Raw genomic sequence first — 21239 nt, forward strand, 5'->3', positions numbered from 1 at the left:
GAGTGAGAATCCCCACACTGTTCCCCCTCAGCAGAGGGTGTGTTCGTCTGTTTGCAGATTTTCCCCCTGCTACACCAAAAAAAAAAAAAAAAAAAAAAATATTATTCACATTTGACAAGAAAAACACACAATGACACAAAATGTCATCGGTTTTAAGAAGCGTCAATTTGAACTTGAGAGGGTAGTAGATGATTTTCGGGCTTAAGATCTAAGTTCAACCGTTGTTAAGAGGAACGGCCTGAAGAACTAAAAAACACAAACAGTTGTTGTGATATTTTGGTTTTCGTATTTTTCGTTCAGAATAATGAAAGACCATCAACATATGAAAAATTTCAAGCAAATATCAATTTCTCTTTGAACTTTATCAACGGATAACTCTTTATGCGATCAGTTTTGAAGAATCGAAAAAAAAAGCAATGGCAATTAATTAGAAACGAGACAAATGTAAGGAAAAAAGGCTGCTTCGACGTGCTCTCTTATTTTTGTTCATGCTTCCAAGGCTTCCATCCCATTCTGTATTTTACCGCGGCCACCGTTTATTGAATGCCTGGGATTTGATCCGACGTTTTTCCGTTTAAGGTTCTTTCGTACGAGAGGAACAAAGCAACGCGAAATCGTCGCCTAGAGTTTTCATGATGCGAGGGTGAAAACTCTGATTTTCGAATTCTTTGGGGTTGTTTTGTTATTACTTTTCATCCAGGCCGCTTCGCTAGACCTTGCAAAGGTGTAATGTTAATTTTTCTATGGTATGCTCTCTTTGTGTGTCATCATACCTTATATTACGGGTGTACTGAAAAGTTCGTAGGCTGGCACATAGAGGGCGCTACTAAAGTAATAAATGCAAATGATTTTTGGTTACACCTAACCTTTAAAAAACACGTGAATAAATTTGATAGCTATCGTACTAGTATTTTGCGTGTTATAGCATTTTGAGTGGAGCAACTTATCTTAATTTGAAAAACGATTAGAAATGCATTGAAAAATATCATTTTATGAAATATTTTGAAAACGCGACTGTCCTGCTACTATAGCAGGACCTCTTTAATCCGAACCCCCTCTAGTCCGAACCCCTCTGTAATCCGAACAGCCCACACCGCCCTCGTTTTTTTTCGTCGTCTAGCTTGTTGCGCACTAAACTTCGAGTGATTAGTGCTTTTACGTAAGTTTCAAGCTCGGTTGCGAGACAAAGCTTTTTATTTGTCATTAAATACCTCCCTACAAACTGAAATATTGGATTTCTTTTAAAAATATTTAATGAACGTAGTGTGTATAGATGAATATGCATTCGAAATTTCATAAAAGTATTAGTTTTATATCACAAAAAAACCTTATAAATCCTCTAATCTGTAATTCGAACGAGGGGTAGAGTACTTTGCCCATTCAACCGAATTCGTAGCATCAATAATAACGGAGTTGGCAATGGTAATAGTGCCGACTTAATTTGGAACACCCTGTATAACAGAGCATAGTACTCAGTTTTCCAATTAATCTATGACGAAACGTTACAATTTCAACGTAAATACACTGCGCCAAAAAATTAACGCACATTATGAAAATCTCAAATTTATTCTACAACTGAAGGTGTTCTCAATGATAATTATTTAGAATTATGCATGCATATGACATACATTTTCAACGGCTTTCTTCAATGCAGATGTTTTTTCCCAGCAGGAATAAAAAAAGATGATATTATCAGATTCTGAATGTATTGGCTCCATTCCAAAATCAGTTGTTCTCGGTCAATTCTAGTGATCAATAGTTTTTCTTTCGTTTGATTTTTTACACTCGATCGCTATGCAACGCGAAACACGCAATTTGACCCAAGAGGAATGTGCCCAAGCCGTAGTTTTGCGAGAAAAAGGGTGGACATACACAAGAATTGCAGAAAGGTTTGGAGTTTCCCATACAAGTGTGTACAGAATGTTGCAGCGATTCAGGGAGACAGGTATGAATGTCCGAAGACCAGGACAGGGTAGACCACTGGTAACAACTGCCATTCAAGAACGTTACTTGAGAGTTTCTTCGTTGAGACAACGGTTTGCAATCACTCGCCTCCTTCAAATTCAGCTTGAGCAAACTCATGAGGTGCAAATTAGCACTCAGACAATAAGAAATCGCCTCAGAGAATATGATTTAAGGCCTCGTGTCGCGGCAAGAGGCCCAGCTCTTACCCCAGCCCATCGAAGGGTGCGTTTGGATTTTGCGAGAGAGCATATCCATTGGCAAGATTGGGAAAGAGTTCTCTTCACAGATGAATCTAGATTCTGCCTCTACCATTGTGATCGACGTTCCCTTGTATACAGACGTCCACATGAAAGATATGCTCAGTGCAATTTCCTGAATACTACTGGTTTCGGGGGAGGATCGATTATGGTATGGGGTGGAATATCTTTGACTGCTTGCTGAGAATTATTTCTATAAAATTAGTGTATTCAACTATATATCTATATACCTATCTCAGGTTTCTCACCAACAGGGAGAAAAATTTGGTTCCAATTAGCATTCTTACAAAAAGGAAATGGTACAAAATATATTAATCCCGGTACGAATCCATTACTTCGTCATGGAGCATTCGCTCTTGTATCCTCCAGGTAAGTCCTATTCAAGATTTCTAACGCATTCTATTTGCCTAACAATAAATACACATTAGAACTGTGATTCAAAAAATTTGCTGTTCAATTGATAATCAAATATTAATTTACTTTCAGTTCAAGCTCGACTGTTGAGAAACTCCTCCAAACCTCCTCTAAACCTGAACAGCACATCGAAGAATCCAATAAGATACTTGAATTCAGCAACAGGTATATAATAATAATAATAATAATAATAATAGTTTATTGATCCTTTCAGACAACAAAGTGCATAGGACAGGTCAAAATAAAAATTCATCAATCAATGATAAGTGACGGACAATCATTAAAAAATTCTACAGTAGAATAGTAACATTTATTAATTAACAAATCCTTGATTTTCTTTTTGAATGGTTGCAATTTGAGAGCCTTCAAAGTTTTAGGTAAACAATTATACAATCTTATACTCTGGTACATGGGAGAATACTCAAATTTTTTTGTTCTATGTTTAGGTATAAGCAGAATTTCTTGGTTCCTTGTACCATATTCGTGGTTTTCACATAATTTGGTCCAATTCAGAAAATTTTCTTTAGCATATATTAAACATTTGAATATATATATACATGGTAGAGAAAGCAAATTATTTTCAACGAAAACTGGTCTGCATGATGTACGAGAACTTAATTTGAATATCAAACGAATGATTCGTTTTTGAGCTATGAAAGCTCTGTTAAATTCTACACAGTTTCCCCAGAGTAAGATGTTATAAGAGAGTTGACTATATACTAGGCTATAGTAGATCTGCATTAATGAGCTGACAGGTAGCATGTCTTTCACTCTATTGATGGCATAGTAAGAGTTATTGAGCTTTTTACAGAGAAAACTTATATGAGTAGACCAGGTTAAATTCCTGTCAATATAGACTCCCAAAAATTTACATTCTTCAGCAGATTTTAAATTGAAGTTGGAGTAATTTAGTACAACAGTCTCTACTGTGTTTTTCCTAATACCGAAATGAATGTAAACAGTTTTATTGACATTCACAACAACTCTGTTGGACCGACACCAATTGACGAATTGGCCAATAATTTCCTCGCAAGCACTGCGAAGTTCCTCGTAACTCCGCGCTGAGACCACAACCGATGTATCATCGGCAAATAACACCAAAAGAAATAATCTCAAGTGAATAGGCAAATCATTAATAAATAATAGAAAAAGTAGTGGTCCCAGCACGGAGCCCTGGGGAACACCACAATCTATTGGGAATCGAGCGGAATAACTCTCGTCAACTTTTACACGCATAGTCCTCTGGTGAAGGTAGCTACGCAACCAGTCCAGAAACACTCCCCTGAAACCTAAACTGTAGCATTTACTCAAAATGAAATCGAAAGAAAGTGTATCGAATGCGCAGGAAAGATCGAAAAATAATCCAGCCACCTGTAAACCCTGATCAATGCCATGATATACTGACTCAACAAACTTGAGTGCAGCCGAAAGAGTAGAACGGCCACTTCTGAAGCCGTGCTGGGCGTTATTGAGAAGATTGTATTTGTTCAGAAAATTCAACATCTTAGTGGATACGATTTTTTCAAATATCTTGGATAGAACACTCAAAATTGAAATCGGACGATAATTCGCGATTTCTTCCGAGTTACCACATTTGGGTACCGGAATTACAATGGATTCCTTTAATATATTGGGGAATTTTCCCAAGGACACCGACAAGTTTATAAGATGGGCGAAATGCTCACTTAACACGTGAGCTGTTGTTTTCACGATTTTGGTGGAAATGAAATGGATTCCAATGCTTTTTTTGTTTTTCAAATTATTGATAGCATCCAAGACCTCAAATTTTGTGACAGGATAGAAAAAAAAGGTCCTCTCAGCAATTGGCGCCAATGTGAAGGAAACAGATAAGTCACAACCATAACGTAATTTCAATTGACTTTCAGCTTTAGCTGTGAAATATCGGGCAAACACATCGACAAGTTCTGAAGGACTATCATACCGCACACCCTCTACATTAATAGCGGGTATGTCATGAGATCGCTTTTTCGCACATGTAAACGAATTAACAATTTTCCAGAGAGCCTTGCCCTTATTATCAGAGTTATCAATGAACGAACTATAATACATCAATTTGGAGGTTTTTATCAATGAGTTGTGTTGTGATTTTGCATACTTGTATTTCATCAAGGTGGATGGAGACCGAATATTTGCATGAATCCAATATATATTGTTCAAATTTTGTTTGCTCTGCTTTATTTCAGCAGTCAACCAATTCTTACGAGCAACTGCTACCGGAATAGTTTTTACAGGGCAGCACACATCAACATAATACAATATTTCATTCGTGAATACTTCAAAGCTTAGATTTACATCATTCACGGAGTATAATGCTTCAAAATTACTTTTAGACAAGCAGGTAACCATTTTGTTGAGGTTGGCCTGACTGATGTTTCTAATGGATTTGTTTGTTCTAAGAGCAGGTACATGTTGTAACTTCAATTTAAGCATTATGCCTCTATGATCACAAATATGAGGCTCAAAAACATCAACAACATAGTCATGAAGACTTGAACTACATATAATATAGTCCACTTTAGAAATAGAAGTGACTCCATTTATATTAGTATAAACTCTAGTTGGAACTTGGGACGTTTTTTTGAGATCAAAGCAATCCAGCAAATCATGTAAAAGTTTAGTCCTGGTACAGCCCGACTCCAAAGAATCAATGTTTAGATCACCACATAAAAAAATGTAATCAACTTTTGTTACACAGGATTGAAGGGCGCCAAAAATCCCCTCAAAGAATATATCAATGTCACCAGAGCTAGGTCTGTAAACACTTAAAACACCGATCCTCTTATTTTGAATTGTAACTACCACGGAACATATTTCTACATGCATCTCAATGGAAAACTCGCACAGTTTAAGCTTCTTCACCTGAAGATTGTTTTTTGTATAAATCATTGATCCTCCATGTTCCCGCAAGGAGCGGCAGAAATAATCAGTTAGCGTGTAACCCGGCAACACCATGGACTCAACACTGTCCCTGCTGCACCAATGTTCCGCGACACTCACTATATCGGGTTTCCTTTCTTCCAGCAATAGTTCTAAGTTATTTAGTTTGTTTGAAATGCACTGAACGTTCAACTGAATTATACCAAATATCACATCCTGCAAAGCGCCACCTGTCAAGGATTTCAGTCCACCCGCGGTCGTTGGATTTTTTTCCGGTCGAAAAAATGATGAACACTCACCCCGTTTGGCCAGTTAGAGCCATCGAGAGCCTTCTCATATTCCGAGTTTGGAATCAAGACTTTAAATGAAGAATAATGCTTTGGATATCGTGATTCCAACTTTTCACAGACGACATCTGAGAAATTTTGTTTTAAAAATGACATCAAATTTCCTTCAGTTGTATCCGGTTTAAGGTTATATTGAATATGTGTAAAATCTAACAATATTTAGTAAAAACATCAATAGTTTGCTTTTACTAATACTTCCCTTTGAAAATGTTGTAAATGCTACGATACTGTTATCAGTTGATAATGAAAGTCTTATAAAAACAAAGAAGCGTTGAAGTCCTGATTATATCAATGCAATGCGAGATTTTCCGAGAGATATTCATTAATAGGATTTTGATAGTCAAGTGAGGACCGGAATTGAAACAGCAAATCAAGGTGGTACATGCGACTCGCTCCAATTCCCACACATGATAAAATTAAACTTTTACTGGTTTAATTCCAATTAATCTCTCATAGGAATCATGAAAACTCTCGTGAAAAGTGTTAATGAAAAATTAGATTTGTTATTATTTTATTTTTCGTACTGAATACAAAGGGAAGTATCCTTCCATATTCGTAGGAAAGAAGTGAGTTTTTTTATTTTTTTATTTTTGACGGGTGTGAAGCTCGGTGTGAAAGCAGCAACGGTTTCCAGCAACGGTTTTTTCAATTTCGCTACCATATAGAACTATATAGAATGTAAAAATACCCGTTGTTCGGGGTTTTTTCATACAAATGAGTTATTCCGAACACTATGAACATAGTCTATAGGGTGTAATAATTTGTGCTTCGAAAACCACCCTCCCCAACCTTCCGAAATTAGACTATCTCGATACAGTGTGAAAAAAACCGTTTTTCGGTGTTTTTCATAGAAATGGGCTGTTGCTGAACACGACCTATAGGATGAAATAATTTGTGCATCAAAAACTAACCCCACTAACCCTCCAAGCTAGTTGAACTAGCTTGAAACAGTAAAATGGGTACAAAATACCTGTTGCTCTGGGTTTATTGATAGACGTGGGTTCTTACCAACATGCTGAATACGAACTATAGGGTGAAATATTTTGTGCATCAAAAACTACCCATGAAGTTTAACTTTCTTGATGCAGTACCAAATCTATAAAATAACCGTTGCTCGGGGTTTTTTTTTTATGGAAATGGTTTGTTACCAACATACTGAATACGACCTATAGGGAGAAATATTTTAAGCATCAAAAACTACCCCCTCACTAACCCTCTGAGGTCGAACTATCTTGGTGCAGTAAAAAGTGTGAAAAACACCCGTTGCTCGGTACACATTTTACTGTATCAAGGTTGTTCAAATTCGGAGGATTAGTGAGGCACAAAATATTTTACCTTTAGGTCGTGTTCATCATGTTGGTAACACATTTCCACGAGCATTTCCATTTCCATCACAAAACCCCGAGCAACGGGTATCTTTTACACTTTTTAGTGTATCAAGATAGTTCAACTTCAGAGGGTTGGTGGGGAATAGTTTTCGATGCACAAATTATTTCACCCTATAAACTTTGTTCACCATGTTTGGAATAACTCATTCAAAAAACGGTTATTTTTAATATATTCTATAATAGTATAAGCGAAATTGAAAAAACCGTTGCTGGAAACCGTTACTGCCTTCACACCCGTTTTTTTTTTTGTCACAACTAGGTACTTGTATCTGGGCTAATATTTGAATACTAATGTGCGTGAAAGACGGAAAGCGAGAGAGAAACTGTTGGAAAAATACGGTTGATGATCCTATCAGATTGGACGGTTTTCATTGTAATCAAATTATTTTTTTCTTGTGATATCGTACCGCTTAATATGTAGGGATAGCTTTCGAGCTATTTTCCATAGCAATATATGGGTATTCCGACCATTCAAGACAGTTCTTGAAGGTTGCCAAAGGCGACGGAGTTGTTGAGGTCGTTCGTAACAATTTATCATTCACAATTTCTTTTGTTCTTTATAAAGCTTGAATTTCAGTTACATTACATTTCCCTCCATTCAATTATTAATGTCCCAATTTGTTCTGATATGAACATAATCAGTCTTTCCATATGCCTATGATTGAGATAAAGAACAATAAATATGAATAAATAATATTTCTATCAAAGAGATAGAATAAATACAATCAAGTTTCGTAATTCTTCATCGCTCCAACGTTTTGAATAAGTGAAAAATAGGAAATCAGTCTTTCTCAAGACAATTCGAAAATTTTTCTGCCAACTCATTATGGGCTTTCTACCTCAAAATCTGAAACATGTAAGGAATAAATTCGGAAATTGTTTGTAGAAAATGCATTAGGCTTGGAATCTTGACACTACCTGTAAGAAGAAATTTAAAGAAGCATCTAACGCGGAAGCATTTTTGTTGTGTCCGACGCTTGGAAAAAAAATGCAAGCATCCCTCAAAATATCCTTCACTCAATATCTACAATTTAGGAATTCGCTGTTTTACTATAAATAATTTTTGAGAGTGATGGATTCAAAATGTGAATAAAATGTCCATAACTTGTTATTCAGTTTCTAGTTTGATCGTTGACTGTAATCAATTCAAAAATTACCACATCTAATCAATTATTAAAATATATGAAGTACAAACTGCTGCTTTCATGTGAACACCAATCCAAAACAAGAGTTGTTTAAATCCAGTACTCCGATGAATATACCCCGACTGACAAAAAGGAGAAAAAATCTAAACTTTTTTCTACTGCATTATGATCTTTTCAATTGCATTTCTAGAATAATAACATTGGGTATCAACTCCGAAGGATTATTATTATTATTATAAATAATATTATTTATATATATATATAAAAAACTCAAAAGATCATCACATGATCAAAAGGCTTCGCAGGTATAAGGATATATGGATAAACAGCATAAGATATCGGAGGATATCTTATGCTGTTTTAGAGGAGTCTAAAATGCAAAAATTCATTTAGATAGGATATGGAATGTCGTGGAATGTGGTTGACAGCTTACAACTCATGTGTGAAGAGAGTACTACATAGTTGAATCTAATATATAAAATTCTCGTGTCATAGTTTTCGTTACCATACTCCTCCGAAACGTCTTGACCGATTTTGATGAAATTTTTTGTGCTTATCCGGTATCTATGAGAATCGGCCAACATCTATTTTTCATCTCCCTAAATGTTAGGGGTAGTCCACCCCTAAATTTTTTATTTCATTTTTTGGACAAAATTTTTAATTTCTATTTTTTTATAATACAACATACAAAAATACATACAATCCTCAATTTTCACCCTTCTACGATCAACCCTCATTTTTTAATAGCCATTTTAGTAATTTAATCATTTTTCCTCTCCGGTCGAAAACTGATCAATCGTCATTTAATTAGCGAAATTATTTATATGGCAAAACAACGTTTGCCGGGTCAGCTAGTTTTTAAATAATATCTTCCCTTTCGTATCAATTCCACCATTCAGTATAATTGAGAAATTTCGTTGAAAATCCCTTGTATTCTTAATTTCAGCTAAAAATATATCCCCAACACTTCAATGCTGGCGATTTCAAAGCTGAAACAGAACGTCCAAGAGAAGAGAAAAACACATCAAACCTCACCTCAACGTTTTCAGAGCGTTCTTGATATCCTGAAACTCAGGCGTTTCATACAATTCCTTCCTCATATTCTGCTCGATTATCTCCAAGTCCTCTCGACGACGTTCCAATAGCGCGGTCACCTGTTTGCTCAGAACACGGAACTGTTCTCTAAGATCACTTGAATCCTCATCCTGCGTCGCCTCGAGTATTGCTGGCGTCGCGGCGGTCACCCCGACTATGCAGACGAACATCAGGTAGAAGCACGGCATCTCGATTCACTGTGATCGAGTAGGCTCTGACACTAGCCGAAGAACTGAATGGCGGCGAGATAACTAATATTGTTTTATAGGAAGAGCGATCGGTCGGGCGGGAGCGCAGGCGTCTTTTTGGCCAGGTGTACAAAGGTGCCTTCATTCCGTAGCAATTTTTCAGGAATGAAGGTAGGGGAGTTCGAGTGAGCATGTGGATTTATGAGACCCTCGCACTTCTTGACGAAGGTCCGATTTCAGTCTCGAATTTTTCTGTTTGTACGTTATAATGGGGTGGGAGCATGTTATTCACTGCTTCCATCCTCACCCATGCCAGACGTTGTGCGAATTATCATCATTATTTATAACTATAGTGTAACCTGGGAGTCCTGCGGGAATTTTGAGAAGTAGAACTTCCGAAAATTTCAAATTCAAATACGGAATGATTTCTAGACTTGTTCATGAGTTTCCCACAATATAAAAAAACCCAGCTAATTGTAACGTTGTCGTCGATCGGAGTTTTTGCAGGTTTTTGAAATGATCTCGTACTACTAATTTCGTAATCGTAAGCACCGAGTGGGGGAAGTAAGAGGAGGAAATCAGCTGATTTGGAGGTCCGGGAATTCTCTGTTTCTTCGAAAATCGCAGAACATCCACGTCCGCTAAAAATTCCAAACGAATGATGAATAACCGGAACATAGGCGCGTACTATTCCAGACTCGGAAAACAAATAGAAAAAAAGCTTCAGAAATTGGAGATTTAAAACATGAATGTAAACGTATCCAGGTTCACCTATGGCCTGTTGTCGTTCCTTATAGTTTTTCCAGGAGTTTTATTATTCCTAAGAACCTACCTTCTTTTCTACACGAAACCGACCTGAAATCGACAACTGCTAGCAAGAAAATCGTTCTCCACATCCCGTAGCACAATCCGTGACCCATATTCGAGCGCAAAATCTACGATCCAAGAATATTGATGGATAGAGGAATGTATCAAAATGTACTCAGAAAAAAATTTTGTTTCATTCTGACAGCCCTAGAACGCCACCTCCAATTAGCAAATGAACCGTTTTTTTTTTCTTTTCAGAATTTTCAAAGGATTCCTTCTCTAGCAAATAAATCAGTTCAAAATGACCGGCCGAGGAAATTCATGGCTGAAGTACATAAAGGGATGACTAAAATATCCCTAACATAATTTTTCTTTCATACTACAGCTCCGAGGATAAAAACGAACTATTCAGTCTACGATGAAGCGCATATTCCTCATTTTTCAAGTTCAGTCTGGCCGGCCAAGAAAATTGGTGGATAGAGGAATGTTTCAAGAATTCCTCCCCATAAGATAAGTCAATTAAAAATAGGTGGCCAAAGAAATTGATGGACAAAGTACTTAGAGGGACGACTAAAATATCTTAACATAATTTTCGTTCATAATAGATCTTCGAGGATCTATTATGAAGACTATTCTTAGATCTTAGACTATTCCGTCTAAGATGAAGCGCATATTCCTAATTTTTTGAGTTCCAAATGATCGGCCAAGGAAATTGTTGGATAAAAGAATGTATCAGAATGTACTCATAAAATTTTTTGTTTCATTCTGACAGCCCTAGAACCCCACCTCCAACGATCAAAATGAACCGATGTTCTTCTTTTTCTATTTAGAATGATTTAAGGATTTTTTCTAGAAGATAAGTCAGTTCAAAATGACCAGCCGAGGAAATTGATTGCTAAAGTACATAGAGGGATGACTCAAATATCCTAACATAATTTTTTGTTCATATTAGAGTTCCGAGGATCAAAATGAACTATTCAGTCTACGATGAAGCGCATATTCCTCATTTTTCAAGTTCAAAATGGCCGGCCAAGAAAATTGGTGGATAAATGAATGTATCAAAATATACTCAGAAAAACCACCTCCAACGATGAAAATAAAACGATATTTCTTTTACGATGGAGCGCATGTTCCTCTTTTTTTTCCAAAATTCAAAATGGCCATCCAAGAATATTAATGGAATAGATGTATTGGGAAATGAATTTTTTTGGTCATTTTAAATTTTCGAAAAAAAAAAGGAATATACTCTCGATCGTAGACAGAATACCAGTTCGTTTCGATCCTTGAAATACGAGCTCTAGGACTGTCAGAACGAAATAGAAATTTTTCTGAGTAAATCTGATACATTTGTCTATCAATTTTATTGGCCAGCCGTTTTCCACATTCGAAAACACATGAAACATGCTCTTCATCGTCTACACAATAGTCGTGGTTAATTTTAATCGTTATAGCTGGGGCTCTAGGGCTTTCCGTATGAAAAAAATCATATCAGGATATTTATTCATTCCTCTATTAAGTCTATCCATCAATTTCTCTGACGGTCTCTTTCGAACCGATATTTCTCCCGGAGTAGAAATCCGTAAAATATTCTGAATAGAAAAAAACGTATTAATTATAGATTATAAACCCTAATTCATAATCCTTGGTAAGAAGTCACTACATCCCTCCTTGCATAAAGCTTTTTATTCGCTTCGACATAACCTTGTGTTACACATATGTAACGCAAATTTCACTGGCAACTCTATTTTATTTCTCAGTAACTGTAGCTATTAGCTCCATATTATTAGCGTTACATATATGTAACACAAATTTTCTCAAAAACCATACATTTTTCAAACAAAAATTGAGTTGTTTTTATCTTGTGAACTCCAATAAAGGGTTTTTATTCAAATAGAATAATCATAGAAACTCAGGTTATTAAGGGTTACTTTGAGACCCATTTGCAGAAACATGAAATTTTGTAAGATTTTAGATAAAAGAGGTTTTGAATGTTTTGATTCTCGTACCGCATTTTGTTTATCTAGATCCTTTTAGTTGTTGATTATTGCAACATCTAAATAGGAGACTTCTCCAGTGTATCAAACCATTGTATTGTACAATCACCTGCCTAATACTGTTAAGTTGCAAAATTTAAAAAAACCATCAAATGTATCTTGCTTAAAAAAAGTTACTACAGTATTAAGGAGTTTCTGGATGATGAGGATATCATTGTAGAATAAGTTCCTGAAAGTTAAATTTCCTAATTAATTTTGAATTTGAATTTTAATTTCTTCCTCAGCTAATTTTTTGGTGACCAAAAATGCGTGTTTTCGTTTTTTTTTCGATTATATCTCCCCTGGAAAACTGAATATAAACAAAGCTCAATTTTTTTTATTATAGATCACTAAATTCTCGATTGAGGCGTCGTTCCTCAACCCGTTTCCATATTAGAGTATATCAATGTTGAGCAAAATATCAGAGATATTGTCGTTGACTGTCAATGACCACGAAATGGTCTATGACGTTTTATATCTGAAATTTTAACGAAAAAATTGTATTTGTGTAATGACCGCGTTGTTTCAATCGATGTGGAATTTAATGCTTTGCAACTTTTTTATACGTTTTTATACTTCTCTCATATATAAGCTGCTTTCAAAGATTTTTCCGAGAAATCAATATGAAATATGCATAACATTTTAAAATGTTCCAGGAAATTGTCCCTTTGGGATCCATTAGTGAGAAAAAGTACACACTTGATCTCATTCGACGTAGAATTCAGTACTCTATAGCTTTTCTCGCTAGTAATCAGTCGACATCTGTATTTCTTGAAGACATATGATTGCAAAACTACAAAAAACCCCATTTTTAAGGCGCCAAAAAATATGCTCAATTTCTTATAAGGAAAAAAGCCAAGATGATTTAATTCGGTCACTGATGAAGCCATTTAAGCAATAGAAATCTTTTATAGGCACAAAATCTTTACTGAATCTCAATTTAACCGGACTGAAATGAATGAGCCAACGGGCGTGCACGCGCTACACTCGCTACAGATCCCATTTCAGGCGGATCGCGCGTACGAGCTTGTAGCCGCTTGAAAACGCCCGCTCGAAGTCGCCTGCAGTGAACAACGCTGTATTGAAATACGTACCTTGGGATCTGTAGCGGCTTGCCGCACGTTCACGCTCGTTTCGCGGGAGCGCGTAGCCGCCCGAGTACGCTTCCAGTGGACAACCCGGGCTTAGGGTTTCACATTGGAATGAAAGATAATAAGCTGTAAATTGGTATAAACCGAGGGGTGAACTGCTGGGGATGTCTGGTGTGCAATATTGGGGATGTCCCGGGATGTCTTGGTGATGTCCGGGGAAATCCGGGGATGTTCCGGGATGTCTTGGGGATGTCCGGGGATGTCCGGGGATATCATGGGATGTCCGAGGATGTCTTAGAGATGCCCGGGGATGTCTGAAGGATGTCAGGGGATGTCTTAGGGTTGTCCGGTGACAATTGCTCGTTTCTCGATCAATCTTTGTGATCGTCAAATAGTAAATATGTAGCGTTAAAACGCTTTTCTAACTGAAATTTTGAATTATGAAATCAAGAATTTAGGATTTTCCCTCGACAGAAAAAATCGTATTTCAAAAGCAATGCGAGTAAGTATGGTGCTCCTAGTATTTTCAAAGATTCCACATAGTTATCAGTGGTACAGATTTCAGAAATTTTATTCCAAAAAAATAGAATTCTGTTTCCTGCGCACAGAATGTTGTAGGTACTTATATAGACAAGACAACGAGCGACCAAGGCACCTTTAGATGCCACATCCAGTGATTAGATACACTAGGAGGTAGCTGAAAAAATAGTTCTTCGGCTATAATCACACTTTAACAGAATATTTCTGGCAGAGAAAGTGCTGTTTTTTATCCGTGAATCATTGAATCATGAATTTTTCTATGAACTTTTTCATGATGAAAAACCTGTACATCGAAGAATGGGTAATATATAATATTTGTAATAGCGTATCTTGTTAATATAAAATGGTGCTTGTATGTAGAGTTCCTGAGAACTAATACCAAGGAAGAAATAGGGAAAATGAAAAATCCCATTGTCACGTGATCGCCTTCTGTCAATTAGATGAGTTCTCGAGCTGGTCCTCCTCTTGCTTTTAAGGAACTCAGCACAAGCCCAGTATTTGAGTATTACATATTTCTTCAAAACAGTAGTCCTCCATGCTGTGGTAGGCATCTCCAAAGAAATTAGGTTCTGATATTAAAGTAGTGTGGTCATGTGGAGTTGTATTCCTATCCCCGGCGAGCACGGAAATGTTGCCAGCTCTTATGTATCCGCATGCCCCATTTTGCATTGGTTTCAAATTCGTCTTATTGGTGACTGGTATCCAAGCTTTATGTAGTTCAGGACTCTGTTTTTTCTGTTGAAATTGTTTTGTTTGTTTATAGATCTCGATGGCTTCATATCACATCACCGGATTTTAACTCTTTATGTTGGAGCTTATTTTTGTTCTTGAGCATTCAATGTGGTGTCCTTTCTTCAAGGAATACTATGCTTGGGCCGACTTATCCAATAGAGAACAGAGTTAGTGTTTTTTCCGTCTCGTGTGAATGCTATGTAGATAACCTTACTGCAATCGCGATGTACTTTAAGCACTTGCCTACGATAATGAGTATATTCTGCCTTAGGCACCCTTCATCACATTTATTAATTTTGTGTCGGCTTATTTTTTTCTCCATTGTGTTTTCTAAGAAGTTTTCGAAAACTGACCATCACACTATGGAACGGAATTCAAACGAGCCTTGGTACCAAAAACCTTTTTTTCTTCATTGGTTATTTATGGAACATTTAGTTTTTTTCGGTGTATATCCATTGGACATTGAGACATAACTCAAAAAATTCATTAATTCTTTTAGATACTTCGGCTCACACATACGTCGTACGTAGAGAAATAAATGAAAAAAAAAAAGATTCGAATAAATTTGGTTGCTCAAGAAAATCTCTATTTTTTTCGGATATATCAAAGAATAGGTTAATTATAATATACTACATTTTCGACATTGACAAAATATAGAAATTTAGTCATATCTCAAAAACTGATTATTGTACCGGATTACTTGTACATGTTGGAGTGTTGAGGCAAGCTTGTCCACTGCACTGGCCACAAGCTAAAGAACATTGTAGTCCTGGTTTTCCGCATCCACAGCGGGAACCACAACCATTTTTGCAAATTATGTTCAATAGTTCGGCTGGTGCTGGAGGTAATAAAGTTCTTATGGGCTCCAGGATTTCATTCTCAAGCATCCAGCCCCATTCTTGAGGTTCTAAGTTTTTCCCTAACCAAGTTTGAATTTGGTAGTACCTACACACGATTTATATGTTGATGAGCTGCTAGACTTGTTGGTGGAAGTGTTCACAATTGTAGAGGTTCATTTCGTTTCGTTAATTTGACGAATTGCGTGTAGCGGAAATGATGAGCTATGTTGTCCTCAGATTTTGGAGCATTATATAGTGCCAACAAGATGCGCACTCCATTTTCAAAAAATGTTTGTACGGGGCAGTTTTCTTGTTTTTCAGCAAGAAAACATCCACCAATTCATCCAAATTGGGAATTTTTTTCAATCCTTTAGTAACGATCTTTTTTCCTTTATTAAAAAGCGCAGAAGACGTGTCACAGCCACTGCGTGTAAAAATAAAAAATTTTTTTAGTACGAGGGTATTGATCAAAACTTTCAGAAGAATATAGTTGTGCCTTGAGTCATGTTACTGAGAATTTCAATGGATTCAATTGGAATTGACGCATTAATCGAAAATTCGCAGTCTCGTGTTTACTATAAATTGAAAATACCAAATATTCAATAGTTCATAATATGATGATGCGAAGTGTGCCATTGATAGTAATAGGCTTGTTCGAAAGAGTTTCAATTGTAGATTCTGAGAAAAATTTCGCTTTTCAAAAATTTGATGTACAGGTATTTTAAAAGGAGTCGAATAAAGAATATAATTTTCTCAGTCCGGACCTGCGCTATCGACAAGTCCTTATGTGCAAATATTTGGCACTGGTCCATACTCATTCCCTGAAATTTTCATGATCCATGCAGGTGTTCATGAGTTATGCCGACTGAAAGTCTTTGACAAAATACATAAAACATCCTGTATCTCTTGAACGAATATAGTTAAGCCATTTTTGTAACACTGATTCAGACTCACCAAAATGTCCTGCATCTGCTCTGAAAGCCTGTACAATCATTCGTGAAACACCGTGTATATTAATTTCTGATGTATATTGTACAAATTCAACTAAGTTTATCAATTCGAAACAACGTACTGCACAGAAATAATAAAACACCTTTGACGTATAGCAGATTACCATATATTATACTTTTGTATCCTAGACAAAGCTCTATTTTTGTTCCATAATTTTGAATTTTTGCCAATTTTTTATAAATTGCAGATATAAATACACTACATCCAACAGCGTATTTCATTGATATCAATTGATTCCAAACAATATTCATGTTCAGATAAAAACTAACATACTGATCACAAAACAAAACTATACTTTTGTTCTGCCACTCTGGATGTTTGTTTTCTGATCTCAACAAAACCGATACATATTGAAATTCAATATAAGGAATAGAATTAGAATTTTGCGCTCCTCATTTATAAAACAGAAAACTTTTATTTAACTGTATTGACATTACCTCATGTCACTTTTTGGAAGCAATGCAATTGGACAATAAATATGCAAGTTTCATTGATTTTTAAAATTTTTTGGAATTAAAACTATTCAATAACATTCTTAACTGCAAAAACAAAATTCTTGGCTTAATATTATGTTACAACAGAGAGACGTACTCGCATAAATTAAATTTCAGAAAGGTCAACTATGATGACTTCAATTCCGAACTTCTCGAAGTTGATTGGAGTTCTCTGTTCTGTAATTTAAATGTAGATGAAAGTGTACCTAGATGTTTTCTATAACTTATTGGAAAAACTCATTTCAAAGTACATACCTAAAACGTAAAATTAACATAAACAGAAAATTTCCTTGCTTCTTTTCAAAAGAGACAATGCGTGTTATTGAACAAAAGTATAAATTTCACAAAAAATATAAAATCTAAAGAGACATTCATCATTATAATCAGATCAAGTAGTTGGGAACTCTTTCAAAGAGACTTATATCAAGGGATTTACATACCTATCTTGAAACTATCGAGTAAGAGGTTTCGTATAATTCAAAATTTTTTTAAGTACGTGTCACAGAAAACACATCATGGCGCGTTTCCGGCGTTTATGAGGAAGGATGGTTTGGACGCTTCGTCTCCCGAGGACGTTTCAAATCTTTTTGCCTATTATTTCGGTTTTGTTTTTGAGCCTTCTTCGAGTTTGTAACGTTATAATCGTTCCATTGAATGTGACGCCACTGATCGGCATCCGAACACATCGTGCGCGACCGCATCGGACGCTACGAAAGAATTCTTCGATTGAAATCAGGTGGTCGCGAAGTTTTTTTTTTTTTAAAATACATGTGAATTGAGATGAGTGGAAATTCAGGGAGATTGGACTGGTGTTTTCTAGTGAGCAGATATAGTGTCGATTTTCCTGTCTAATTTTCCTAATTTATCTCAGTGCTTCATTTGGTTGAGTATTCTCAAATTTTCCTTATTCACTAGTTGAATATGAAATAGTAATTATTTTCTTGAATCATTCATTTGCATAATTATCGATTCAGATAATTTTTATTGTGGTCATATTTTTTGCAAAAAACTATATTTCTTTTCTTTCAATTACCAGGAAGTTTCTATCTTAAGGTAAGCGCACATACATCGGCATCGGACGGACGGCATGGAAGGAACGTCACGGCAGCGGCGGAATTTTTATGAAGGTATCGCACATATAACATCGGAATCGCCGGACTCCGGAGGAATAGATTAGTTGCGAATATGTCTTCAAGCGGTGAGGAACTAGCGTTTGTTCTGGAGGAAGAAGAGTTTCAAAAGCGAAGGAATCGTAGACGAATGTGGATACATGACATATGTAAAAAAGGAGGGATTTTGGAGAATATGTTCATTTATTTCCGCACTTGATGAAGGAAAAAAAAAATGGTTGCTATAATTTCTGTCACTTAAATTGTACAGGGTGGGCAAATTTCTATGTTTTAGCACTACAGCTTTTAAACCAGTGGAGATAGACAAAATCTGGTACCTCATTCTCGGTCTCTTTTTCTGAGAAACTAATAAGTGTTATAGTCCTTTTTGGCCACCTTCTTTTGTTTTCGAGTTATAAGCGAAAATTGAAAAAATGGCGATTTCGAAATAAATTTATATCTCCGCCAATACTGATGATAGAGCTCTGAAATTGAAACATTATACAGGCACTTCTTTAAGTAGAATCCAGTGGCGTGCTTGCTCTTTCAGCAGGATGTTTAATTACGGAGCTATGACCCAAAGTTATGTTTTTTTGAATGGAAACACTAGATTTCTGTGCAATTTTTTGAATGCTCAATTTTTACTGATTTCAAAAATATATAACGTCATATGGTTTGTATTAATAAAAATAATAAAAAATGGTCAAAAACCTTCTTTCTCAATATTTCTATGGTTTCAACTTTCGATGAGAATAGAAAAATGTAGCATCTTATCATTACCACAGTCTCCTTCTATTAGTCCTTTCATTTCTATGCTTCTTACTCAATTTATCCAAGATTCAAATTTTGTGAAAATTGGTAAAAAGCATAGAAAGAATGACATTGCCGGAAGGAGACTGATCTTGTTTTAGGAAGCTCTATTTTTCTGTTCTCGTCAAAAGTTGAAACCATAGAAATATTGGGAAAACAAAGGTTTTTGATCATTTTCTATTTTTTATATTGATACAAATAATATGATGTTATATATTTTTGAAATCAGTAAGAATTAAGCTTTCAGAAAATTGCACAGAAATCTGATGTTCCCATTTAAAAAAACAAAACTTTGGGTAATAGCTTCGTAATTAAAAATCCTGCTAAAAAGGCAAGCACGCCACTGGATTCTACTTGAAAAAGTGCCTGTATAATGTTTCAATTCCAGAGCTTTATCATCAGTATTAGCGGAGATATAAATTAATTTCGAAATCGCCATTTTTCCAATTTTCGCTTATAACTCGAAAACAAAAGAAGGTGGAAAAAAATGACTACTACTCTTGTTAGTTTCTCAGAAAAAGAGACCGAGAATGGGGTATCAGATTTTGTCTATCTCCACTGGTTTAAAAGCTGTAGTGCTAAAACATCGAAATTTGCCCACCCTGTACAATTCATTATAATTTTGTACGCGCAGTATTAAGTTCTCCTGAAAACTCATGCTTCTTCCGTGAATTCGTATTTCTTATGACTACCCGTACAAGCCGCTGCATGTAGAGACTTGTAAAATGACGCAGATGCCGCAGCAATCTCCGATTGGTATCGCACATATGTCGGTATCGGCCGGCACAGCACGCATCGGTTGGAATTCGATTCTCGTTCCTCAATTCCGTCGGATGCGATGCGATGCGATGCCTGCCGTCCGCACATATGTGCGTTGCTCCATTCAGTTCCATTGAAAGTAATTTATTCCGATCCATACCGTCCGTCCGATGCCGTTGTATGTGCGCTTACCTTTACTGTGACTGGTCGATTGAGAAAACTAATTCGATTAACTCATTATTTTCCATTGTTTTCTAAATTCATTATTTCTTCAAATATCTGAAATTTTTTTGTAATCATTTCTTAAATTGAATTTTTTTGTTTCTCAATGCCTGAAATTTTTTTTTGCAATATTTTCTTAATTGATTAGATGTTTTTCTGAATTTCTGCAAGCATTTTTTTTGTATTTTTTTTCATTGCATGAATAGGTTTTTTTTGGATAGAACGTGGTAGAATTACTTTGTTATAATTGTACCTTACAATACTGATCTCGATTTTCTCTATCAATTAGGAGGGAAGAGTTGCCTGTTTCGATTGACTCATTTGGAAAGAGATTTCAAAGAAACCATTTATAGAAGGTCGTACAACGGTCCAAACCAACATATGCGAAGTTGTCAGTTGACAGGAATTTGGCAACCATCATCGTGCAACTGTCATCCACCATTTTATCGTTCCCAGGCACATACTCCGGAACTTGCAAATCTAAAGATCAATTCCACTAATAGGATGAAAGAGATCAGTCGTAAATATTGAGAATTTGTTAACGTTCTGGTTTTTTTTCGTATTATAAAATTTCAGCCTTCAGCATTTGTTGTTCAATCAAATTGAAATTTTGTGAGTTCTCGAAAATATAACGATTAATTTTATTGTTTTCTGTTATTTCCTCTCTCAGGCGAGTTTTTTTTTTTATTAACTGTTGTTTTATATCTTGGCTTAGTTAAGCCTGGCGCCCAACAAAATATTCATTTTCGTCAGTTCTTTCATCAACTCACCCCTCACCGATATATAACTGAGCAGTCGACAGGCCAAAGTGTTGACTCTTGCCAAGGTGAGATCACAAGTTCCCACGGAAACTTGGAAAATATTGAGAACATCTAGAGTGGTGACTATTTTGGAGAGGTTTCACTATCCAGAGCGAGTGTTGAAAAGGCTTTAAAAACATTAAATCCCAATAAAGGCCCAGGTCCGGACGAGATTCCGCCGGTATTTCTGAAAAATTGTCATGAGTCTCGTGCTTTTCTATTGACTATCATCTTCAATCGATCGCTCAAGGACGGTATTTTTCCTCATCATTGGAAATTATCCAAGATCATTCCT

At 36.0% G+C, this 21239-nt stretch overlaps 1 protein-coding gene across 3 annotated transcripts in view; it reads right to left on the minus strand.

Annotated features, from left to right (window-relative positions):
* LOC123319285 (protein scabrous) overlaps nt 1–21239 on the minus strand; it is a 71778-nt gene that overhangs the window by 33149 nt on the left and 17390 nt on the right. Inside the window, exon 1 of one of the 3 annotated variants that reach the window (XM_044906160.1) lies at nt 9450–9762. The exons of the other annotated variants lie outside the window; for them this stretch is intronic. Coding sequence (XP_044762095.1) covers nt 9450–9697 — 248 coding nt within the window. The 5' untranslated portion in view covers nt 9698–9762. Of the gene's footprint in view, nt 1–9449; nt 9763–21239 lie in introns of those variants that run through there. 3 annotated transcript variants of the gene reach the window in all.

The sequence above is a fragment of the Coccinella septempunctata genome, chromosome 1 (genome assembly GCF_907165205.1).
Source record: "Coccinella septempunctata chromosome 1, icCocSept1.1, whole genome shotgun sequence".
Lineage (NCBI taxonomy): Eukaryota > Metazoa > Arthropoda > Insecta > Coleoptera > Coccinellidae > Coccinella > Coccinella septempunctata.